Here is a 27,154-nt window from a genome sequence, read left to right on the forward strand (position 1 = left end):
CCTGTCTTAGCAGTGCTCATCTCTCCGAGCAGGGCTGCAACCCTCTGAATCTGTGGGCCCTCTGTTTGGATCCCCTCAAAACCTTGCCCACTTAGATGGCAAATGTGGAAGCAACCATTCACTTGCCTGCATGCCTGGCAGATTCTGTCAGCTCTCTGACCCATGTGAGTCTGAGATATGGTCCAGAGACTGAAGGTTTTCAAAGGGCAGAAGTTTCTATATAAGCAGCATTCATGTTTCGTTTTACATGCTGCAATCATACATAGTAAAATATCCTGGAATCAGGAAAGGTTCTTAGAACTTCCTTCTTCTAGAATTTGCATTTGTCACCCAGACTTCCTGCTTTCTTTACTGGGGATGGTGGGGTGCCTCTTGCTCACTAAAAACAAATTGCAGGACTTCATGGACTTTGCCTGTCTGAGGGAAGGATGTCAAAAGTGGAAATAGTTCAGCAATCATTCAAAATCGCAAACACACAAAGATGCATCAACTATGGTTTATCAGGACCTCATTTCCTAGCTACTGTACTAACGCACAAGTACACATCTGCTAGATTGCAGGAGGACACTATTCAATCCATTGTGTCTGTGCCAGTTCTCCACATGTGAAATACATCTTGTGTCATTCCACACTTTCTCCCTGTAACTCTTGTACATTCTTCTTTTGCAGATAATAATCCAATTCCCTCTTGAATGCCTCAAGTGAAGCTACAAACACCGCACTGTCCGACAACTCTTTTTAAAAAATTCTTTCATGCAAGGTGGGCACTGCCAGCTAAACCCAGGCAGCTCATTCCAGATATGAACAACCTATTGTGAAAAATGTTTCCTCATGTTTCTTTTGACAATTTCCTTAAATCTGTGCCCTTGAGTTCTTGATTCCTCTACAAAATGGAAGTTTCTCCTTATCAGGTCCAGACTAAACCTCTCATTATTTTGAATACTCTATTCAATGTCCTCTCAATCTTTGCTTCTCCAAGAAGATAGTCTCAATTTCTCCAATTTGATTAACTGACGTTCCTCTTCACTACAGGGAGGAGATAGCGAGGACTGCAAATGCTGGAGATCAGAGTCCAGTGTGTAGTGCTGGAAAAGCACAGCAGGTCAGACAGTCTAAAGCAGCTGTGACTGATGTCATTACAATTATAAACTCAATTTATGCAGAATTCTAACTGCTGACTAGTGAGGAGATATTTTGGGATGAATTCAACCTCTTGCCTAGAGTAAAAACATCTTCAGGATATACAAATCCATAATATTTCTTTAAAATACAAAATTGGGATCAATATATGAGCATATAAGATTTTTAAAAACATAACCATTCCTCTTTAATATGAGGAAAGGTTCCTGATTCCTGATGAAGGTCTTATGCCCAAAACGTCGATTCTCCCACTCCTCGGATGCTGCCTGACCTGCTGTGCTTTTCCAGCACTACACTCTCGACTCCTCATCACTATAGCCATTCTCATGAATTTTTTTACTTGTACTGTCTAAAACACAATTCCCAGAACTGGATGCAAAGTTCCAGTTGAAGCTGAAGCAGTGTCTTATACACGTTTAACATTACCTCCTTCCTGTTGTACTATATGCCCATATTAGTAAAGCCTGGGAATGGAATTGCATTCATTATTTTATATTGTCTCTCCATGTTCTTTTTACCAAAATGAATCACTTCACACTTCTCTAATTAAATTTCATTTGTCATTTGTCTGCCCGTTCAATCAACTTTCTGAGTCACCACTTTCAGTAAAAAAAATGATCAAGCAAGAGGAGAAAACACATCACCATCCAATATACCAGATATTCACTGTTATGAAATATTTTGTATATTTCATTACTGTATCAGAGATCCCTCTCGACAGTGTTGGTTTGCATGGCTGAAGTTGAAACTGTGACAGACATTTGCTTCCAATTGTATGAACCTCTGTCTAAATCTTTTTTCACTGAGGTACTACTAATCCCACTTAACTTTGACCAGATGGATTATGCATTAAGGGTCTGAAACACAGGCATGTATTGGAATTTCACTCAGCAGAACTATAGAAGGAAGGAGTGGTTAACTCATACTGATTAATCGTCTAAAGCAGCTGTGACTGATGTCATGGTGCGACAATACAATTATAAACTCAATTTATGCAGAATTCTAACTGCTGACCTAGTGAGGAGATATTTTGGGATGAATTCAACCTCTTGCCTAAAGTAAAAACATGGAGTGCTGTTTGTTACATCTTCAGGATATACAATCCCATAATATTTCTTTAAAATACAAATTTGGGATCAATATAAGAGCATATAAGATTTTTAAAAACATAATCATTCCTCTTTAACATAAGGAAAGTGCCCAAAGTATTTTCTCCATAACAAAATTATAAAATTATAGAGTTATACAGCACTGAAACACATCCTTGGGTCTAACTTGTCCACATTGCCAAGACATCCTAAACTGACCAAGTCCCATTGGCCAGCATTTGGCCCATATTCCTCTAAACCCTTGCTATTCATGTACCCATCCAGATGCCTTTTAGATGTTGTAATTATACCGGCCTTCACCACCTTCTCTGGCAGCTCGTTCCATACAGGCATCACCTTCTGCATGAAAACATTACTACTCAAGTCCCTTTTAAATCTTTTCCCTCTCACCTGAAATCTATGCCCTCTAGGTTTGGACTATACTTTCTCTACCCTGGGAAAAAGTCTCTGACCATTCACCCTATCCTTGCCCCTCATGATTCTATAACAGCTTTCTATAGGAGGGAGACCAGAATTGAATGCAGTATTCCAAAAGTGGTCATCACTAATGTCAAGTATAGCAGCAACACAACATCCCAACCCCTTTACTCAATGCACTGACCAATGAAAGCAAGCATCCCAAACATGTTCTTCACTACCCTGTCTATTTACAACTCTACTTTCAATTAAATTGCATAGGATAAACAAGGCTCTAAAAACATTGCCATCTTTATCAATATATATTAAAAATATTTTTCAAGTAAAAACTAACACTACACATTTTATAACATGCTTCAGTGATAGATGTATGATTTGATTAGATTATTTACCGTGTGGAAACAGGCCCTTCGGCCCAACAAGTCCAAACCGACCCTCCGAAGAGCAACCCACCTATACCCATTCCCCTATCACTACGGGCAATTTAGCATGGCCAATTCACCTAACCTGCACATTTTTGGACTGTGGAAGGAAACTGGAGCACCCAGAGGAAACCCACGCAGACACGGGGAGAATGTGCAAACTCCACACAGACAGTTGCCTGAGGCAGGAATTGAACCCACGTCTCTGGCGCTGTAAGGCAGCAGTGCTAACCACTGTGTCACCGTGCCGCCCATTGGTGTATGCGATTAATATGTTTTGATAACTTTTGTGCATGTCATCTTGCATTGATGGTGTGCCCAAACAACTCGTAAATGAGACAGTAGCACTAGCTGGCTGCAAAAGAGGCACAAACGTACCCCTTGTAAATCTTCCTACACTGCTGCACCTGTACTGGTGGCAGAGTATCCATTAATGGGGTTGCTGAGGGCTCATTATTTCCACACCTGGACAAGGTAAAATAATGGCATAGAATCCCAGTTGAGTGAAGTATCCAAGAATGTTGGGTATGAATGATGTCATTGAATCCAATCCTCTTGATTGCTTAAAATTATTCTGAACTGGATAACTGTATGCTTCTCTTTCTATAGTTGCTTCTTTCTACAACTGCAATTGTACTTTGAGCAACAAAATCTCAATAGTGGCATCATTTCAGTCTTGCCACAGGTATCACAGAGTTGTAACATGGCACGGTAGCCAAATGTTGTTCCAATCAATGTCGTAACACTGTTGAATCATGCTACATTGAACTATAATATGTATGAAGCAAGTGCCTGCTCTATCCAAACATTATGGTTTTACTTAATGGAATATAAAACGTTACCATTAAGTTCTGTATCAATCCTCGTGTATGTTTGATCTCTGTCCTGCACCTACTAGTACTTCTTCAACTTCTTGCCATTGTACTTTTCATCATCCATACTTTATGAGTACTGAATGTTTTTTCCTCAATCTGTGAGCATTTATCTAATGAAAAACTGGTGAGTACACAAGGAACTTATCTGTTTGGATACTGTGACATTATTATATACATAATGTACATTATCACGAAGTTAGTGTGTAAAATGGTAAAATTGTAAAATGGGGGAAAGCATTGAGATGTTCCTTACAGATAAAATACTTTCTATGTTTAAAGATTATTTAAAAATGTCTGTAAGTAGCTGCAGGTACTCACATTGACTCAATGTATCAAAAAGCCCTTCAGTTAGCATACCCAAGCAGCATTTTTACCCAGACAACAGTCTAAATTCAGCCAATTAATTTTAAAAGGCACTTGAAGACTAAGGATCAATTAAATTCAAATCTGATGGTGTTGACAACCTGAAACCAATCATATTATAAGAATTTGATGTGTTATAGGAGGCTTTATAACAGAGGGGCAATTGAACAGAGAAGGAAGAGCCAACTGTCATCCAAGGAGATATCATACCCGCCATGTGAGAAAGAAATACTGGGCTCTCACAAGAAATCTTTACGATCTCTAAAAAGCACTATCTATTCTTGACACTAGAAAATGACAGAGAAAACATCCCCGACAGCAGAATCAGCAGAGAGAAATAGGAGCATTCCGGAGGATCCATTCTGTGTAAATTTTGAGAGAATAAGTTTTAATTTATTCTTATTAATTGGATTTATAAGAGGGATCTGTATAATTGAAACAGCATACCAACAGAATCTTGTTTTATTCGGGAATAGGTAGTTAGAGAAGGATTGTTCGGTTAGGAATTCTGTTAATTTTGTTCACTGTTGGAGTTAGATAAATAAATTGTTACTTGTTGATTGTAGAGTGAGTTCATTTCATTCAACCACCCCTTTATAACAGATTGTGGGGGTGAGAGGTAGGTTATACCACTTGTCACACTTCTTTATCGGATTAGGAGGCTAAGTGCTCCCTTCTGGGTGTTTTGGAAGGACATGTGGCTTCTGTCCATTACAGAGATGCTCTATAGACAGGGTGGCATTGGGTCAATCACATTAGAGGTGGCATACGTACCGTCTATAAAAGACCCTCATTGAAAAGGTAACAAAGTTTAGATGTGACACACTCCATGCTTCCTGCATATTGTCAGCTTTATACCTCTCCGCACCAACACTGTTAATCACTTCCTTCAACATGTGCTAAACAGACCTTAAGAAATGGATGGTCCTTTAATGTTTAAGGATTTCTGTCCCTCGCATTTGCCTGCCACGAAACACTTGAAATCTGAACCAAAACAGCAAATTCTTACACACAATATTTAAATAGTGTAGGTCATACAAAATTCAGAAAAGGCTGCATCTTTCTCTTAGGCACTCAATTATAAAATTCTATCCCAGATATGAATAAGTACTTGAATTGAACTGAATTAGCTTTGGTTATGGACCAGACCAGATCCCCCCCAAAATATTTTAAGAAGGTAGCCTAGACCCTAACTTTTTCTTATTTTAAAGGCAGATGTGAAATGGATATTCCAGCTGTCAAACCACTCAGCTATAAGCAAAACAGAATTTATTTAAACACTACCACTGAAACATGAACAAAAGAAAGCAGAATCTAGAGAACTTAATTATTGGAAAACTTAACCGCGTGATACTGCTGTTCCAATACAGTAACATCTCATAAGCATACCCCTTCGCAAAAAGGTAAATTCAAACACAGATTCTTATAGGCAGGAGGGAACAACATCCAGAGAAAGATTTCAGAGAAAGTCAGAGAAATCCTTCACTGAAACTTGCAACACTTCCTGTGAATACTGCAGCAAAAGAAAAAAAACCTGAACTGGAAGAACTGGCCAGTCCCCTTCCATTGTTTAATTGTTACTCCCTCAACTCTTTAGCACCTCTGCATTTACAACCTCTTTTCAAAAAAAACCTTTTTAAAGTGACAGCATCATCACACTTTATTGTCACACGTATTCGCATTTCAGTGAAAACTTTACAAGTCGCCACTTATGGTGCCATCTTAGGTAAAAAGGTACTCAGCTATAGATTCTTGACTACAAATTCTTTGGGGAAAATACTAGAAAAATAAAAACAAAAAGAAGTCTAGCATTACAGACAAAAGTACAAAATCATAGTGATCAATTGGAAAATAAAGAAATAAAAGGTTCAGAGTAACAGTCCTTCCACGATAATGTAATTAAAGAAAAGAAAAAATGAAACTCTGGGCTGGAGTATCTGACTCCTATTGGAATCCTGGGCCGGACCCACCATGATGCCAAAGAAACGTTTTTAATAGAAATGGGCGCTAGTGTGATCCCACAAGGATGAGCACGTAAAGAAGCAAATCATTGAACATGATTCTACCCCAGCCTACCTCAATTTGACTGGGTAGCCTTAGTCCAGAGCAACATGTAATTTTAACAGGAAAGAAAGATAATAGCACTCCTTCTGGAGGAAGTAAGAATTGCAAATACTTTTTAAGAGATTCAATTATGCCTTACAGGGTCGCTTCTTAAAACAAGTAGGCATTGTAGATATTTGTTTTAAACAAATCTAGATTTTTTTAACCAAACGTATTTTTTCTCAGATTTCTTATGGTTCATTCAGTAGCACCTACCCTCTGAACTCGAAGTTCAAGTTCTATGCCAGGGAAGTATTTAATGGAAGAAACAGATCTTGACTGCTGGCTAAAGATCTAATGAAAGTCTCACATCACCCAATTTAGGGAATGAATGCCATGTTAAATGCTAATCAGAGACTTAGCTGGACAGTGACAGACCATCCCTGGGATCAAGAGCCTTGGCAGAAATCCCAGAAATCCTGGGAGGTGCTGGTAATCAGAGGCCAGCAGCATCACCAAGGGACTGGTGACTGCTGCCAGTAATGCATGAAGCAATAATGCTTCATCCAGGTCACAGGTGAGTGATGGCAGAATAGGAATTAAGTTGGGGAGTGGGGTGTTGTCACTAATGGTAACGCTCAAAGGCTCTCCATAATCCCAATGTCAGGTCACTTAGTAAGACACTGAGTGCTTTTGAATGGCAACTCTACCCACAGACCCCTTGTCTGAAAGACCACAGGTACCAGTGGCATGAATTTTCTTTTCAGGATTCTTACACAGCGAGTCCTCCAGTGAGCCCTGTAAATTGGTATTATTTAATCAATCAACCTGCCCCCGATTTAATCTGGGCAATGACGGGAAGGTGGCAGGATCCCTACCTGACCCTCCCACCTGATTAAAAGCTGTTCACCACCTCAGTTGCTTCATGGAGGGTATTAAATTCAACCCCAGGAATTAAGCCATAGAAATTTAGATGAGTGTACTAATCTTTCGAAAACCCAATACTCATATAGGACAACCAGCATTTGTGAGGATACAAAACAGAAATAATATTTTTCTTGGATGGTTTTAACCTTACACTAAAAATCAATCATTCTCCTAACTAAATCAATTATGTGTGTTTGGGCTGTAATGATGACATCACTTTAACAAGGTTATTTTGTCCTTAGGGTTTTTTTAAGAGAGGTCTTAAAGGCAGAGATACCGACATGTCTGTAAAGACTCTAACAATGGCAGGGGAATGACCAGTTGTCCTAGTTTAGTTTTTTTCTAGTTTGATTTAGTTGTAACAGTGAGAAGCTGCTGTAGTCCAGAGAAAGGTTCCAAGCTTCAGCAGATGATTTTTGACTGGCTTCTCGCTCTGAAACCTCCCCTGCCTATGAGAACCTGTGTTTGAATTTACCTATTGCCAAGGGGTGTATTTATGGGATGTTGCAGGAATTGGAACAGCTCCTTAGTTAAGTGTGGTAAAAGAGTTGGTTGAGTTTTTAAATAGTTAAGTTATCCTAAATTCTGTTCTCTTTTGTTCATGCTTCAACTGTAGTGTTTAAATAAATTCTGTTTTGCTTAAAGCCGAGTTATTTGACCAGCTGCATTACATCTGGAATATCAATTACACATCTGCCTTTAAAATGAGAAAAAGTTAGGATCTAGGCTACCTTCTTGAAATATTTTGAGAGGGTCTGTCTGGCCTCATCCATAACAGTGCACACCTAGCAAATTTAATTTGTCTCAAGTTTTTTTGTCATACCTCAAAACATTTATTAAATAATTCAAATCATCAGATCCAGTAACCTCCAATTTATTAACTATGAACTCATTCAAAATGCACAGACAAATAATTAGATTTTGGAACCTTAAAGGGACACATTCATATAAACATACTCAGGAGAATAAATCTAAATTGTTTTCCAGTCCTTATGTAGAATGAAAAACCATGACTGCAATTTTCCCTTTTTCATATTAAGCCTAGGGAAGGGTGCACATATGAACATTTGCATTTGGGGCAGGAATAAACCACTCAGCCCCTCAAACCCACTCCACCAGGGAATAAGATCATGGCTTATTTGATTACTCCATATTCCTACAACGTTCCTCTCCTGGTTCATCAAAAATCTATCTACCTTTGTCTTAAAATTATTAAAAGGTTCTGCATTCACCTTTTGAGGAAGGGAGTTCTAAAAACTCATGACCTTCCATGAGAAACAAAGTATTTCTTAGCTCCGTCTTAAATGGATGACCCCTTATTTTTAAACAATATTATAAAAAGATTCTCCAAGAAGAAATTTCTTTTCCACATGTTCCCTATCATGACCCTTCTAATGCGTTTCAATCAAGTTACCTCTTACTCTTATCTCTAGCAAATTCAAAAATACATCGTACAAACTTACTTTTAAGAAAATCCACCCATTCTAGGCATTAGTTTAGTAAACCTTCTCTGAATGCTTCCAATGCTCTTATATCCTTTCTTAAATAATAAGGCAGTATTCCAGATATGCTGTCACCAATGCCTTGTGTACCTGTAAATGACCTCTTTACTTTTGTATTCAATTCCAATTGCTACAAACAGCAACATTCTATTAGCTTTCCCAATTAGTTGCTGTACTTTCAGACTAATCTTTGTCAGTCATGTTTCAAATCCTTCTACATCTCAGAGTTCTGCAATCTTTCACCTTTTAGTTAATATGTCTCCTTTCTATTCTTGCTACCAAAATGGACAACTTCACATTTTCCCCACATTATACTCCATTTGCCAGATCTTTGCCCACTTCCTTAACCCAGCTACTGCATATCCCTTTGTAGTATTCTTATGACCTTTTCACATTGACTTTCCTACTTACTTTTACATCATTAGCAAATTTAGCAGCCATACTTTTAGTCTTTTCAACTAAGTTATTTATATAATTTGTAAAACATTGAGACCCAGCACTGATCCCTGTGGGGTGGCATGGTGGCACAGTGGTTGGCACTGCTGCCTCACAGCCCCAGAGACCCGTGTTCAATTCTCCCAGTGTCTGCGTGGGTTTCCTCCGGGTGCTCCGGTTTCCTCCCACAGTCCAAAAATGTGCAGGTCAGGTGAATTGGCCATGCTAAATTGCCCGTAGTGTTAGGTGAAGGGGTAAATGTAGGGGAATGGGTCTGGGTGGGTTGCTCTTCGGAGGGTCGGTGTGGACTTGTTGGGCCGAAGGGCCTGTTTCCACACTGCAAGTAATCTAATCTAATACCATTTGTTACACCTTGCCAATCAATAAAGGACCCATTTATATCTACACTATTTTCTGTTAGCTAGCCAATATGCTACCACCCCCTTCACAATGAGCTTCTATTTTCAGAATGTTTAGTTATTTCAGAATGTTTAGACTAACTTGCCAAAGCTAATCATGAGGAAGCTTGTCGTATCATGTGCCAAGCAACTTAAGAACTTTGCATCTTATTGCAGACCTCAAGACCTAGAAGCTCCTGGCCAATCAGTGACATCAAAACCTTCAGTCAAGGCATACTTTCCAGATCCAGTAAAAAGCTGGCAGGATTTTTGAGCTTCTTGCAGTGAGGGTTGCAGGGACGGGGTGTCATTGGGTTTAGAGGCAAGGGTAGGAATTTGGCTTTCAGGGGTAACCCCCTTGACCCTGATCTGTGCCTCTGACTGATCCCAGATAGGAATCAATGGAGGCTGAAATCCCCCAACCTGACAGGCAGGTTGTTCAGTTGGCCAGCCACGAAAGCTACCACTTTTCTCACCTACTGAGACGACAGGTAACTGAAGATATGGCAATTTATGGATTTTAATTGCAATGTCAAGAAAATCCACAGTGGACCTTCTCGCTCAACACTCCGTCACCCAGAAGGGGAAATTGGGCCAGTATTGAGAGACAGTACTACAGGAAATATGCACATATACACAGATGTATATATACAATACCCATAGATATACAGTATAACCTCATAAATTGTAACATTTTGTAATGAGTTTCAAGTTAGCATGACACTTATTTTCCCCTGCAAACTACACAGATCAATAGGAGTTGCATGGATTTAAACAGATATGAAGCAAATAAATAAAATGACAACCTGTACCTTGGCAGTTTTCAATGTTATTACCACAGAAATTCAAACAAAAGCCATCTGATTGATGTGATGGCAAGCCCATCTTACCTCAAAGGCACACCAGCACAAAACTCTTAACAAATCTCGGCATATACACAATAAGATGTTTTTCTCAATACTTCCAACTCTACAAAAAAAGTCAATTCCTCTTAGCTAAATTAACCTAACATGCAGCTTTTTTCTCTTCACACTATTGTTATTTTTAAAGCAAAATCATTTTAATGACTCTACTTATAAGCTACCAATGCAAATGTTAATGTTATGTTGAAAGGAAATGGAAAGACAGTTTAGTTACATGACCTATGACATTCTCCTATACAGCAACAATCAGGAATGTCTCCACAGTTTGCTAAATCAAATGACAACATCAAAATAAAATGCTTGCACAATACCATGGAAGTAACCTAGAATTGGGTGACATGGTGGCTTTGTGATTAGCCTCACAGCATCAGGGACTGGGTTTGATTACAGTTGGGTGACTGCCTATGTGGAGCTTGCATATTCTTCCCACGTCTGCATGGGTTTCCTCTGGGTCCTCCAGTTTCTTCCCACAGTCTAAAGATGTGCAGGCTAAGTGGACTGTCCATGGGAAATGCAGGGTTACATGGCTGGGTCTGGGCGCGATGCCCTTCGGAGGGTTGGTGTGGACTCAATGGGCTGCTTGGCCTCCACACTATAGGGATTCTGTTAAAACAATGTGTCTTAGTATAAAATAACACTGTTGAATTTACAAAACAAAATGCCATGGATGCATATGCAGTTAGGTCCAATGAAGTTAAAAAAATCACACAACACCAGGTTATAGTCCAACAGGTTTAATTGGAAGCACACTAGCTTTCGGAGCGACGCTCCTTCATCAGGTGATAGTCTGAGCGTCGCTCCAAAAGCTAGTGTGCTTCTAATTAAACCTGTTGGACTATAACCTGGTGTTGTGTGATTTTTAACTTTGTACACCCCAGTCCAACACCGGCAGCTCCAAATCAGGTCCAATGAAGATTAACATTTGAGATCTGCCTCAGGCGACTGTCTGTGTGGAGTTTGCACGTTCCTCCCTTGTCTGTGTGGGTTTTCTCTGGGTGCTCTGGTTTCATCCCACAGTCCAAAGATGTGCAGGTTAGGTGAATTGGCCATGCTAAATTACCCATAGTGTTAGATGCATTAGTAGGGGTAAATATAGGGTAGGGGTCTGGGTGGGTTACTCTTTGGAGGGTCAGTATGGACCTGTTGGGCCAAATGGCCTGTTTCCATACTGAAGGGAATTTAATTGAATCTAATGTAATCTAATCATAAAATAAATGCAAACTAACTGAAGAAATAGATAATGAGAGTTCAGAGTCATTATGTTAGAGAATGAAAGGTAAGATTGGTAGGATTAACGAACAATGGATGAACAAGACATTGACATTTTAGTCAAGACTAAAAAATAATTATGTACTAGATGTAGACAACTGGGTTCAAATTAATCTAGGGGCTTTGTTAACAGGGACATCAGAAAGGCAAAGAGGTGATATAAGATAGCCTTGGCAAATGAGTTTAAGGACAATCCAAAGCATTAAGAGCAAGACAGCAACTAGAGAGACAATAGGAGTCCTTAAAGATCAAAGAGGTTGTCTTTGTGCTGAACCTCAGTCAAAGAACAATGAACATTTACAGCCCAGGAACAGGACCTTCGCCACTCCAAGCCCGAGCCAATCCAAATCTACTGTCTAAACCTATTGCCCAATTCCTAAGCATCTGTATCCCTCTGCTCCCCACATACTCATACATTTGTCCAGACGCACCTTAAATGAATCTACCATGCCTGCCTCTACTGGCAATGCATTCCAGGCACCTACCACCATCTGTGTAAAGTACTTGCTGCGTATATCCCCCTCAAACTTTTGAACACATGACCTCCCATTATTGAATTCCTCACCCTGGGAAAAAACTTATCTCTATCCACCCTGTCTATACCCTTCATGATTTTGTAGACCTCAATCAGGTCCCCCTCAATCTCCTTTTTCCTAATGAAAACAATCCTAACCTACTCAACCTCTCTTCATAGCTTGCAACATCCTCGTAAACCTTCTCTGCACCCTCTCCAAAGCATCCACGTCCTTTAGGTAATTAGATTAGATTAGATTAGATTACAGTGTGGAAACAGGCCCTTCGGCCCAACAGGTCCACACCGACCCGCCGAAGCGCAACCCACCCATACCCCTGCATTTACCCCTTACCTAACACTATGGGCAATTTAGTATGGCCAATTCACTTGACCTGCACATCTTTGGACTGTGGGAGGAAACCAGAGCACCCGGAGGAAACCCACGCAGACATGGGGAGAACGTGCAAATGCCACACAGTCAGTCGCCTGAGGCGGGAATTGAACCCGGGTCTCTGGCGCTGTGAGGCAGCAGTGCTAACCACTGTGCCACCGTGCCGCCCACAAATGTGGCGACCAGAACTGTACACAGTATTCTAAATGCAGCCGAACCAATGTCTTGAACAATTTTAGCATGACCTGCCAGCTCTTATACTCAAAACCCCGTCCGATGAAGGCAACCATATCATATGCCTTTTTGACCACTCTATCCACCTGTGCAGCCACCTTCAAAGTACAATGGACTTGAAATCCCAGATCTCTCTGCTCAGCAACTTTACCCAAGGCTCTTCCGTTTACAGTATAGTTGGCTCTAGAATTAGACTTCCCAAAATGCATCACCTCACATTTGTCTGGATTGAACTCCACCTGCCACTTCTCTGCCCAACCCTCCGGTCTATCTATATTCTCCTGTATTCTTTGACAGTCACTTATGCTTTCTGCTACTCCACCAATCTTCAAGTCATTTGCAAACTTACTAATCAGACCAATGATGCCCTCTTCCAGATCATTTACGTATATTACAAACAATAGTGGCCCCAGCACTGATCCCTGTGGAACACCACCTTTCTCCATTTCAGGAAACTCCCTTCAACTACTACTCTCTGTGTCCTGTTACTCAACCTTTTCTTTACCACCCAGCTAGAACATCCTGCACACCATGTGACTTCACTTTCTCCATTAGTTTACCATGGGAAACCCTATCAAACGCATAACTAAAGTCCATGTACATGACATCTCCAGCCCTTCCTTCATCTATCAACTTGGTCACTTCCTCAAAGAACTCTATTAAAGTTGATAAGGCACAATCTACCCTGCATAAAACCATGTTGCCTATCACTGATAAGCCCATTCTTTTCCAAATATAAATTATATTTTACCCCTCAGTATCTTCTCCAGCAACTTTCCCACCACTGACGTCAGGCTCACTGGTCTGTGGTTACCTGGAATATCCCTACTACCCTTCTTGTACAGGGGGACAATATGAGCAACCTTCCAGTCCTCCGGCACCTCACCTGTGTTTAAGGATGCTACAAAGATATCTGTCAGGGCCCCAGCTATTTCCTCTCTCACCTCCCTCAGCAACCTGGGATAGATCCCATCTGGTCCTGGCGTTTTGACCACCTTAATATCCTTTAGCCTACCCAACAGATCTTCCCTCCTTATGTCAACATGATCCAGAGTAAACACAAAGATCTCCAGTGATCAGCTCCCCTCTGGCCCAGGGACCGTACAGAGAGCCACCTGAAGCATTCATCACCTCCTGTTCCTCAGTGGACACTGATGCAAAGTAATCATTGAGAATCTCTTTGCATCGATGAGAGAGATATTAAATGAATATTTCGTGTCAGTATTTACTGTGGAGAAAGAAATGTAGGCTAGAGAATTCAGGGAAATAAATATTGATGTTTTGAAAATGGTTCACATTACAGAAGTGGACATGCTGGATGGCTTAGAAAATATAAAGGTTTATAAATCTCTAGGACACGATCCCAGGATGCAATGGGAAGTTAGGGAGGAAGTCACACCGTCCCTTGCAGAAATATTTATATCATGTATAACTACGAGTGAGGTGCTGGATGACTGGAGAGTGCTAATGTTGAACCTTGTTTAAGAAGGAGTGTAAGGAGAAGCCTGGGAACTATAGATCTGTGATTCTGATTTTGGTGGTGGGTAGATTGTCAGAGGTGATTCTGAAAGATAGAATTTATATGCAATTGGAGAGGCAAGGAATGATTTGGGATAGCCAGCATAGTTGTGTGCAAGGAAATTGAATGTTTTGAGGAAATAACCAAGAAGATTGATGAAGCAGAGTGGTAGACATTGTTTACTTGGACTTTAGTAAAGCCTTTGACAAGGTTCCGCATGGTAGACTAATTAGTAAAGTTAGATCACATGTGATTCAAGATGAGCTTGCCAAATGGATACAAAATTGGCAGGAGACAGAGTGATGGTAGAGAGTTGTTTTTCAGGCTGGAGGTCTGTTACCAGCAGTGTTCCACAGGGATTGGTGCTGGATTTACATCTGGTAGTCATTTATATATGAGATTTGGATGAGAATATAGACAGCATGGTTAGTAAGTTTGCAGAATACACCACAATTGATGGTATAATGGATTGTGAAGAAGGTTATTTAAAATTACAAAGAGATCTTGATCAATTGGGTCATTAGGCTGAGGGGTGGCAAATGACTTTAATTTGGAGAAATGTGAGGTATTGCATTTTGGCAAAACCAACAAGGGCAATTAAAAGTAAGGCCTTGGATAATGTTGTAGAAGAGACACCTAGGGGTTCAGGTACATAATTCTTTGAAGTTTGCACCACATGTAGACAGGGTGATTAATAAGGCATTTAGCATGCTTGCCTCCATTGCTCAGACCTTTGAGTAGGGGAATTGGAAGGTTATGATGGTGGAGAGGCCTCTTCTGGAGTACTGTCCACATTTCTAGTCATTCTGTTAAAAGAAGGATATTATTAAGCTGAAGAGGGTTCAGAAGGGAGTTACCAGATGTTGCCAGGAATGGAGGGTTTGAGCTATAAGAAGAGACTGGATAGGCATGGAACCTTTTTCAATGGAGCATAGGAGGTTAAAGGGTGACCTTATAGAGGTTTATTAAATCATAAGAGGTATAGATAAGGTGAACAACAGGTGTCCTTTCCCTAGGGTGGGGGATTTCAAGACTAGGGGTTTATTTTTAGGTGAGAGGAGAAAGACTTAAAAAAGACATGAGCAATTTTTTTTACACTGGGAATAGTTCGTGAGTGGATTGAACTTCCAGAGGAAGTGGTGAATGCAGGTACACTTACAATGTTTGAAAGACATGAGGATAATTACATGAATAAGAAATGTTTGGACAGATATGGGCCAACTGTAGACTAATAGGACTCGTTTAGTTTGGGATTATGGCCAGTTTGGACTGGTTGGACCAAAGAGTCTGGTATCATGCTGTATAACTCTATAAATTAACAACAAATTTTACTTATAGGGTGATTTTAATATAGTTAAAATCCTCAAGATAGTTCACAGAAGAATTGATAAACAGTTTTAAAAAAAGTCATATAAGATGATATTAGGATAGATGATGAAAGACTGGACAAAGAAAGAGGTTTAACCAAGCATTTAATGGAGGAATGTTAGGTACAGAATTTGTTTTGATCCCAGCCGATGGTAGTACTGGACCAGTCAGATCCCAGTGTAAAACTTGGCTTGATTGATCATAAGTTTTGCTTCTGTCATTGAACATATTCACATGAGGCTTCTAATGTTCTTTTAACAAAACACAAATTTATCATCCAAAATTTTAAAAAGATAATTTAGAAATATCTTGATATAAACAGCAGAAAAAGTAAAGGAACTGAACCCTTTGCTGGCAATACCTTTTAAAGTCACTCAAGCCCAGTAAAATAACATTCCTGACTTCACTTTAAGTTTTTTTACTCAACTAACTTTCTGCACATTCAGCAGATGAATACTCTCTGTCTTTCCCAGAGATATGTAAGTATGGACATACTCACTGACTCTATCCAACTCTCCTCCTCGATTGATGAACATCTTAGTATTTCTTTTCACTTCTGATAGCCTGGATACGTCTCTTCAATTCTAATTGCATGGAGATTTCTATCAACTCTCTCAATTTCTACAAACTAAATGCCCCTTCTACTGAAATGAAACTGCTCTTCTGAACAGGAACCTGATTTTGGCCTCTGACCATCTGTCCTTCTGAAGCCATCAATTTTCCAGTTTGTAAAAAATTCATTAAATAACCCCCCCCCCCCAGTTTGCTAAAACTCACTTAATTTTTAGTCATGATTTGGAGATGCCAGTGTTGGACTGGGCTATACAAAGTTAAAAATCACACAACACCAGGTTATAGTCCAACAGGTTTAGTTGGAAGCACTAGCTTTCGGAGCACAGCTCCTTCATCAGGTGGTTGTGAAGCCTGGTGAAGGTGCAGCACTCATAAAGCTAGAGCTTCCAATTAAACCTGTTGGACTATAACTGGTGTTGTGTGATTTTAATTTTGACTTAAGTCACATGCTTTCCTAAAAATTAGGTTTGAACACTAGTTGTTTAAAACAATGAACAACAAAATTCTAGGCTATACACATCAGCTCATTTTATAAAGTTTTTCCAAACAATGTAATTTTATGACATACCATACATAAAAGGCATTAGTGAAGAAATTATTTTAATAGCTATAGCATCGAAACAGGAAATATTGAGGTGACTAAGAATATGAGAAACGGGATTATAAGCATCTTCTGAGGCTGGGATCAGCCAAAAATAGCTCCTCCAGGCAATTTGGTTTCTTGGTTCCATCCTGTCTTGGGGCTAGAGAAGACCTGCTTAGGTGCCAGGAGACTTCTCATGTAGAGGGGCTTCTCATCTCATGAAGGTCCTGCTAGATCAAGCCTTTCTTAACTTAAGGTTTGAAAGAGATGGAACTGGCATTGAGTAACTTTCTGTACCAATGAAGAGGATCCAGAAGTTACCTGTCATGACGGACTGACCTCCAGAGGGACTCATAAGAAGTGCAAGGCACTTGGTGAAGGCAAGCAGCAAGGAAGTGCAAGTGAGGATGAGGGAAATGCTGAGAAGTGAAGTTCCTTCCAAGGGCTGGGGCTCATCAATAAAACTGATTAAAATATTTCCAGCTTGTATCTTTGAATAAAGATGCTCTTCCTGCTGTGCACTCACCTCAGTGATACTTGAAAATTGCTGAAGTTAGAAGTCACACAACATCAGGTTATAGTGCACAAACTTTAGGAGCCCATTCGTCAAGTGTAGTGATATATATTTGAGGGTTGAAACGGTTCTTAATTTTTAAGTATCTTAGTTACTTAGCCAATACAAGGGTTCCAGCTCATCTTCAATTCCATCCTAATGAAACTTTGATGAGGGCAGAATCATGTTAAAATCCTATTTCAACATTCAATTTCAAAGGATTTAATGCCTGTGCACACCCAAGCTTGCTTCCTCTTGGCAGTTAGTACTCAGCCCATTGTTTCCTATGGAACTATTCATGGATGCACAAAGATCATCGTTGGAAATTTTTCCTTAGGGTCCAGAGGAAATTCCTGATATTAAAATTGCTGGAATTCCTGGAACAAGTCTTAACGGATTGTGCTATGGCAGGTAAAAAGGAATCCAGTATGAATGTGTGAAACACTCATGGCTAACATTGATTTATATACCTTGAGCAAAGCCATGGAAGGATTAGATTCACATTTGGACAGCATGGACGAATTGGACCAAGGGGTCTGTTTCCATGCTGTTTGACTCTATGATTCTATATAATAATCAGGATTGGTATATTTTGTTTAGATTTGAATTAATTTTAATATAATAGTTTTAGAATGAAGAACAATTACTTGCAGACATCCACGGTTACATCATTGCCATATCACTAATGATAATACAATATACTAAGAAAGATCTTGGGGAAAATCATGTATCTAATTTACAAATTTCTCCTCTATGAGAGCCATGACAGTTGCAAAGGAAGTAGTCATTATTTAGAGCAGGAACAATTCATCCCCAAAGGACGTGCTTTATTAGTTAGTGAGTCACCGATGATAAACTTTCTGTAATTCCTTAGAAGAGCCATTGTTGAATAATTAGGTGACCTACATTTTCACATAGAAGGAACAATGAATATTGTGCAGATCTTGGCAAATGAACATAAATTGAACAGACCCTACTAAATGCAAATGGAACAACAAATTAGATTTACCTGGGCTTTAATACAGAAAATCATGAAATGACCTGAAGTGAAAACTGAAGTCATTTTCAGTTTAAGCTGAATAACAGCCATACTATTGAGTTTCTGTATTGCATCATGCACGGTAAATGATGTAAAAGTTAGACAAAGTAGTGTTTAGTATAATTTAAGTTTTACTGCTGTTCCGATAGGCTAATCTCAGAGTGGATAGCAGATCAGAATCCAAACTCACTAGGATAGGATAGTGATCATGATCTAAAGGTTTGCTCTGTATATTTCAAATGTAGAGGGCACACTTGATGAAGCTTCTATCAAATCTGACATAATGAAGTGTAAACAGACAGACAATAAACAAGGATCCTACAACTTCTAGGTATGAGTGATGCAAGAGACCAGATTCATTAGTACTCAGTCTAAAGTGAAGGGATACAGAAGATGAATCACACAAACTTTGATTCAGTCTCTCTTACCTGTTATGGTTCCATCTCTCCTATTACATTTCTAGTTCTGTCATGTGAGTGACAGATTAGAGAGCATCAATTCATTAAATGAGCATTAATGTTTATGTCTGTATATACTTGCATGATTTGCTGATTCATCATAGTACAATATGTCACATGTACACGACAGTACCATGATAAAAATGGCACATATTTCCTGCCATCCTACTCCAAAGAAAATCCACATTTTTTTATAACAAGAGTGGACCAACTGAAATTCAAAGTAGACTCCAACAAAAAGCTGATTAATACGAGAAAAATACATCTCAATGTGATGAAACAAATACAGCATCTGTTGCCATATGAATATGTAGTGGCTATCTCTGTATCATTTCACTATCTGGGATGAGCTATTCCAGAAAATGAACCAACTCAAATGCTTAACAGTACAATGATCATATTAGTTAATTCTAGGGTGAAAAGCTTCACAAATAAATTGGCTGCATTCTGACCATTTTGACAGAAATAGGAGTGGATACAACTCCAGTATGAGGTAAAGCATAAGGTTGCAAGAATTCTAAAGAGTGGTGACATATTTTTCTGAAATAGCAAAATAAAAGCATTTTAATTACAATCTGTTCTATAAAATGTGCTATGTCTGAAGTGAAGTGTGAAACTGAATAAAGACCAAATTAAATCTTTATTCCATAAAAAAATAAACTAGATCAGACTTAAACTGAAAATTGAACTTATGTTACTCAGTGGCTGGTTTTAAAATAAGCTTAAGTATCCTGTGGAGATAGGTAACTGGAGTTTAGGTTTGCATGGATTTACTAATTATTCATATAATTAGGCGAAATGTAAATCATTTGATGGATCAAATCTGAACTGCTCACATTAAATGCATAAAGTGATTGTGGGGTATGGGTGAGGGCTGCATTTAGTGGTTGGTTTAAGGATGTAGTGGTTGGGAATCATGCCACCTTCCTGCCCCCAGATGGAGTGTTTATGCTGTGGACAGCCTTTCCACCTTGATGGTAATTAATACCCACTTAAGGGCCTCATCCTGAGGCTGAAGGTATTAACTCAGAGTGAACAGACAACTTGCTATGTGGGGAGCATGAAAGATTGCACCTGTGGTGAGGATGGAAGATATCCCTTGTTAATAAAGGCACAATGCCTGATTTCGGGACCCAGCATCGGGAAGAGAGCAAGACCAATGAAAGCCAAACCATGGCCTTTGTTACTGACCGCTTTACTCCTCTGATGACCCCAGCCTGTGACATCCCATTTGCCAACATTCATTTATACCTGGACTTCTCTTCAATCCAAGTTCTTGGGTGGGAATAGTTCCAGCAATATTCTTTACGTCCCTTGTGGTGCTATTGACATAGAAGAGTTTTGTGTGGCAGGATTTCTCTACCCTGGGATCATTGATTTCAAGGGATGGCGCATTTCCGGTCTATCAAGATGCAGTGTGCCTTCTCAGAAAGAAGCAATGTGATGATCATGACAACTCTCCAGTCATCCATCATTCTCACAAGATTTTGCCCTGCTTTAGGACTCTGTTCAGTATGTTGCCTCTAGGTATACAGGTCCACAATTCCCTGAACATGGCAACACAAGTCGATATGGTGGTCAAAAAGGCATATGGCAGAACAGGTACAAAGCAACATTTAAGAGGCATCTTGACAGATACATGAACAGACAGGGAACAGAAGGATACAGATCATGTAGAGGAAAAAGGTTTTTAGTTTAGAAACGCGTCATGTGTCTGCGCTGGCTTGGTGGGTCAAAAAGCCTGTACCTGTGCTGTACTATTCTTTATTCTTTGTATGCAAGTGCCAGTTGATAATTGCTTTCATTTAAACTGGAGATTAGTGAGGGAAAATCTAAAATATCTCCAATTAAGATTTAATAATAAAAACATGAAGCATAAATGTAAATTCTATTATTTTCTTTCTTATGGCTGCACCTATGATATTCCACATATTTGACTGAAAATACGTGACTAAGTATTTAAAGCAAGTCTCAAGGTTTGACCATCTGATGGCGTTAATTGTGTTATCAAAGATGAAAACATAGCAGTATTTATGGATCTTGTCTCAAAATTGATCAGTGTCAATTCTGTGAGTGGGATTTAATTACATTTCAATAAATTCTAATTGTGATCAGGCCAGTTTGTGTAAGGACTAATAACACTTAGTTTGAAGAAATACATCAAATATTAACAAGTACTAGAATAACTGGTCCATAAAATTTAAAGTAGGTCTTGTACAAAGCACATTTAAATAAAAAGCACCTTAGTATTGAAGTTATTACCTAAATACTGATACACTTTCTAGCTCTATCTCCATTATATACTTTGGACTTTGCAGGTCAACCAATATAATACTAATTGCAGATGCATAGAATGTCCAGCTTGCAACAAATAAGTGAACTTTATAATGCATTTAATATTTCTTTTCATTGGTTTCTATACAAATTTTTTAAAGAAAAATATCAGATTGAAATGTGTGGGTGTATTCTAATCAATCTGAACAGAATACTTATGATGGAGTAGATTATCATATTCTTAATTGGGCTGTAGCTGAATCTTGATTAATGAATCACAAGCTTGCCAAAAAATATTACATTTGGATCAGAGTTATGTGTAAAGATCTCTATAGACTGCTTGAAAGAAAAATAACCAGCTCATAAGATCTCAATCTCATCTAATTTATGCAACTCATGAATTTGAATGAAAATACTTTGCCTTTCCCACTACAGATTTCGAGTATGGGAGAGGTAGTTTAATTCTCTAAGAATGATAATACTCAACTGAAGTGCAGCAACTGAAAATTCAGAATACAGGCTTGCTCAGAAAAGATTTGTAACTTGATTTCACCGTACAAAATTGTATTGTTAATCACTGGCTTATAAAGAGTTATGCTGAGTATGATTACATAAACAAGCATCAAGAAGCAAGTGCATTATGCCGAGCATGACATAAGTGGTAATGTTACTTTTGTAAATGACAGATACCTGACAAATTTTCAGGTTATGCAACACGGTTGAGTTAAATTTTAAAGTATTATAGTGATCACCAATTCTAGGTAGACTTGGTACTGTGCTTGAAATAAGAAGCTGTACAGGAATAGCATTACACTAAGTTAAGGAAACCCAAAATCAACAAAAGTACTTTGCAAAGCAATTAATCTTCTTTCTTAAACTACTTAAAAGAAACTGAAAACATATTAGAAAAAAGAAATCACTCCTGTTCCAACATTTTTAATGATTTCTGATTAGAAACATGAATTGTAGTCATGTAATGCCTATGGCATTTGTTATAGTTTTCAGGTTTTATTTTTCATGCTATAGATTTGAAGAAAAGAAGTTAATCAGTGGATCAGTGTTTGTGCCCAGCTAATATGTATATGCACACAATGATTCAAAGACTTTGAACCAAATGTAATATTTCCAAGTTTGGTGATGATACAAAACTATGTGGCAATACGAGTTGAGAGGGGAAATATTAAAAATATAGAAAATAGTAGTGGGAGTAGGCCATTTAGCCCTTTGAGCCTGCTCTGCCATTGAATACGACTGTGGCTGATCATGGGCTTCAAGAGAATCAAACAGGCTAAATGAGTGGGCATAAATCTGGAATATAACATAAAAATGTGTAGCTAACGACTTTGGGAAAAAAATAGAAATGCAGTGTATTTCTCAAATGGTGAAAGATTGGAAATGTTGCCATTCAAAAAGGCTTGGATGTCCTTGTTTATAAGTTACTGAAAACTAAAAGACAAGTGCAAGGAGCAATTAGGAAGATGAATGATATGTTGGCCTTAATTGCAAGGAGTTTGAGCACAGGGATAAAGATATCTTGGTTCAATTGTATAGAACTGCACCTAGAAATATTGTGTACAATTTTGGTCTCCTTTCCTCAGGAAGGCTATACTGGCCACAGGGGGAGTTCAGTGAAAGTTATCAGTCTAATTCCTGGGATGTTGGACTACCCTATGATGTGAGATTGCGGAGACTGAGCATGTATTCTGTACTGTTTATTATATCAGACTGTAAGAGCTTACAAAATTCTTGAAAGACAGGAAATATGCAGAAAGAATTGGCTGAGCATTATAGAACCAGGTGCAGCTCAAAATAAGATGTAAGCTTTTTAAAATTAAGATCAGGAGGAACTTCTTCACTCCTCGGTGATGAATCTTTTTGGTGTTCACTGTATTGGTTGAGTCATTGAGTATATTCAAGACAGAGGTCAATATATTTTCTAGACATTAAAAATATCAAGGAGTATGAAGATATGAAAATAGTGTAGGTGTAGAAAAGTAGCCATAATCTAGCTGCATGGCAGTGCACGCTCAACAGGCTGAGCGCCTAATCCTGCTTCTACTTCCTACAATCCTATGTCACTATGTAATATGATTATACATTTAAGCATTATGTATTGTCCAGGAAATTGTCAATGATTAAACTTAACATGTTCTGATCAGGGATTCATTTATCTAGAAGTCACTTTAAATATTTGAGGATGATTCTCTTGGTTTGGAACTGATGTTCACTTGATCATAATTACACTGAACACAATCATGTTCAATTCCAGTTACAAAACTTTTACTTTGCAGTAGGAATTCATTGCCTGTTTCCAATCAAAACCAAGGAAACATTGACAACAAAATTCAGAGTAAGATACTCAGCAGATACTGCGGGAATGCTACGTACCTTTGTTTCATTCTTTCATGCATTGTTCCATGTTGGATGCACTGGTTTTCCATTTCATCATTTCTTGCCTGCAGTTTCTCCAATCTTTCCTGTAAATACTCTTTGTCCTGGCAAAGCTGGCCAACCTCTGATCTGGAATATGTAATCAATTTTACAAATGAGAATAGCTGAGGAAAGACCAATTGTAATAAAGAAACATCATGACAAAAGCAACAATAATGCCTGTCCATGTGCAATTAAATGTGAAGGAATTAAGTTGATGAATGAGAAAGCATCATCTTAACTATTTATTATAAAATTTTCAACTCTGAAACCAAAGTCACAAGTAAGATCCTTCATGACTATGATGACAGCCCATTAATGTTCCTCAATTGTTTTGTAGCCTTTGATATGTTTGGCCCCATTTTGACATTGGAACCTGTGCTTTCAAAGTTTGCATGTTTTGTATTAACTGAGAACGAGAAATGGAAAGAGACGTTGATTAAGGAAACCGACCCTTCCAATTTCTAAGCAAACAAAAACGGAAATTCAGATCTGGAATCCAAACATCTGGGTAGAGTCATAGAGATGTACAGCATGGAAACAGACCCTTTGGTCCAACCCGTCCATGCCGGCCAATATCCCAACCCAATCTAGTCCCACCTGCCAGCACCCGGCCCATATCCCTCCAAACCCTTCCTATTCATATACCCATCCAAATTCCTCTTAAATGTTGAAGTGAAGTGAGACGATTTAAAAGGAAACAAAGCCATCCGAACTCAGTAGCAGTGTTTGATGCGTCCAATAGTGCAATACAGGCAAGCTGAAGAAGAGTGGCTCAATCCAGAAGCTGAGAATAAGTTGCTAGATCTGCTTCTATTACTTGAAGATAGATGAATCTACACCATCCAGACCAGGTTAAGGAGGTTTTGTAGGTATGTAACATTTTTGGTGTTGCCTGAGGAGATCAGTTTGGTGTGTGCTGCTGGTTGACTGGAGAACTGGCTACACCCTAGAGGACAAAGAGCCAAAAATTTCTGAATCTCAAAGTTTTGAAGGATTTTGTGACTAGGTTTAATTACCTATATAGTGTGTAGTCTGCTGAGCCAAATAGTAAGATCCATCTCAGTTGTATCAGTTATTTAACATTTCATTTATACTTTATGAGTGACCATAATTTGCCTTTTAATTCACGTCAAAATTACAACGATTTTAATGGAACAGTATAGGATGTTCACAAAGATTGATTTAATGCTTGCTTCCCATGACTAATGTATAATAAAAATTATTTTGCTTTAAACATAGAGTCATAGAGACATACAGCATGGAAACAGACCCTTCGGTCCAACCTGTCCATGCCGACCAGATATCCCAACACAATCTAGTCCCACCTGTCAGCACCCGGCCCATATCCCTCCAAACCCTTCCTATTCATATACCCATCCAAATGCCTCTTAAATGTTGCAATTGTACCAGCCTCCACCACTTCCTCTGGCAGCTCATTCCATACACATAACACCCACTGCGTGAAAAAGTTGCCCCTTAGCTCTCTTTAATATCTTTTCCCTCTGCCCCTAAACCTATGCCCTCTAGTTCTGGACTCCCGACCCCAGGGAAAAGACTTTGTCTATTTATCTTATCCATGCCCCTCATAATTTTGTAAACCTCTATAAAGTGACCCCTCAGCCTCTGACGCTCCAGGGAAAACAGCCCCAGCCAGTTCAGCCTCTCCCTGTAGCTCAGATCCTCCAACCCTGGCAACATCCTTGTAAATCTTTTCTGAACCCTTGCAAGTTTCACAACATCTTTCCAATAAGAAGGAGACCAGAATTGCACGCAATATTCCAACAGTGGCCTCACGAATGTCCTGTACAGCCGCAACATGACCTCCCAACTTCTGTACTCAATACTCTGACCAATAAAGGAAAGCATACCAAACGCCTTCGTCACTATCCTATCTACCTGCAACTCCACTTTCAAGGAGCTTTGAACCTGCACTCTTTGTTCAGCAACACACCCTAGGACCCTACCATTAAGTGTATAAGTCCTGCTAAGATTTGCTTTCCCAAAATGCAGCACCTCGCATTTATTTGAATTAAACTCCATCTGCCACTTCTCAGCCCATTGGCCCATCTGGTCCAGATCCTATTGTCGAACACCTTACTGAAGTCCACATAGATCACAACTACTGGTCTTCCCTCATCAATCTTCTTTGTTACCTCTCCAAAAAACTCAATCAAGTTTGTGAGACATGATTTCCCACGCACAAAGCCATGTTGACTATCCCGAATCAGTCCTTGCCTTTCCAAATACATGTACATCCTGTCCCTCAGGATTCCCTCCAACAACTTGCCCACCACTGAGGTCAGGCTCACCGGTATATAGTTCCCTGGCTTGTCTTTATCGCCCTTCTTAAACAATGGCACCATGTTTGCTAACCTCCAGTCTTCCAGCACCTCACCTGTCTCTATCCATGAGACAAATATCTCAGCAAGAGGCCCAGCAATCACTTCTCTAGCTTCCCACAGAGTTCTCAGGTACACCTGATCAGGTCCTGGGGATTTATCCACCTTTAACCATTTCAAGACATCCAGCACTTCCTCCTCTGCAATATGGACATTTTAGAAGATGTCACCATCTATTTCCCTACAGTCTGTATCTTCCATATCCTTTCCAACAGTAAATACGGATGCAAAATATTCATTTAGTATCTCCCCCATTTTCTGTGGTTCCACACAAAGGCCGCCTTGCTGATCTTTGAGGGGCCCTATTCTCTACTTAGTTACCCTTTTGTCATTAATGTATTTGTAAAAACCCTTTGGATTCTCCTTAATTCTATTTGCCAAAGCTATCTCATGTCCCCGTTTTGTCCTCCTAATTTCCCTCTTAAGTATACACCTACTTTCTTTATACTCTTCTAAGTATTCACTCGATCTATTATGCTGACATATGCTTCCTTCTTTTTCTTAACCAAACCCTCAATTTCTTTCATCATCCCGCATTCCCTATACGTACCAGCCTTCCCTTTCACCCTGACAGGAGTATACTTTCTCTGGATTCTTGTTATCTCATTTCTGAAGGCTTCCCATTTTCCAGCCATCCCTTTACTTGCGAACATCTGCCTCCAATCAGCTTTTGAAAGTTCTTGCCTAAAACCATCAAAATTGGCCTTTCTCCAATTTAGAACTTCAACTTTTAGATCTGGTCTATCCTTTTCCATCACTATTTTAAAACGAATAGAATTATGGTAGCTGGTCCCAAAGTGCTCCCCCACTGACACCTCAGTCACCTGCCCTGCCTTATTTCCCAAGAGTACGTCAAGTTTTGCACCTTCTCTTGTAGGGACATCCACATACTGAATCAGAAAATTGTCTTGTACACACTTAAGAAATTCCTCTCCATCCAAACCTTTAACACTATGGCAGATCCAGTCAATGTTTGGAAAGTTAAAATCCCCT

The 27,154-nt window shown here is 39.2% G+C and overlaps 1 protein-coding gene across 6 annotated transcripts in view; it reads right to left on the minus strand.

Moving 5' to 3' along the window:
- The window catches only part of sdccag8 (SHH signaling and ciliogenesis regulator sdccag8), a 355,401-nt gene that overhangs the window by 43,840 nt on the left and 284,407 nt on the right, over positions 1 to 27,154 (minus strand). For all 6 annotated transcript variants that reach the window (XR_015758360.1, XR_015758359.1, XM_087991185.1 and 3 more), the window contains exon 16: positions 23,718 to 23,849. Coding sequence is in view for 4 of the 6 variants with exons in the window: in XM_087991185.1 (XP_087847311.1) it covers positions 23,718 to 23,849 (132 nt within the window). In the remaining 2 variants the exon portion in view is untranslated. The remainder of the gene's footprint in view (positions 1 to 23,717; positions 23,850 to 27,154) is intronic.

The sequence above is a fragment of the Chiloscyllium plagiosum genome, unplaced genomic scaffold (genome assembly GCF_037043375.1).
Source record: "Chiloscyllium plagiosum isolate Xiang-an unplaced genomic scaffold, Cpla_swu_hap1 HiC_scaffold_10, whole genome shotgun sequence".
NCBI classification, from domain to species: domain Eukaryota; kingdom Metazoa; phylum Chordata; class Chondrichthyes; order Orectolobiformes; family Hemiscylliidae; genus Chiloscyllium; species Chiloscyllium plagiosum.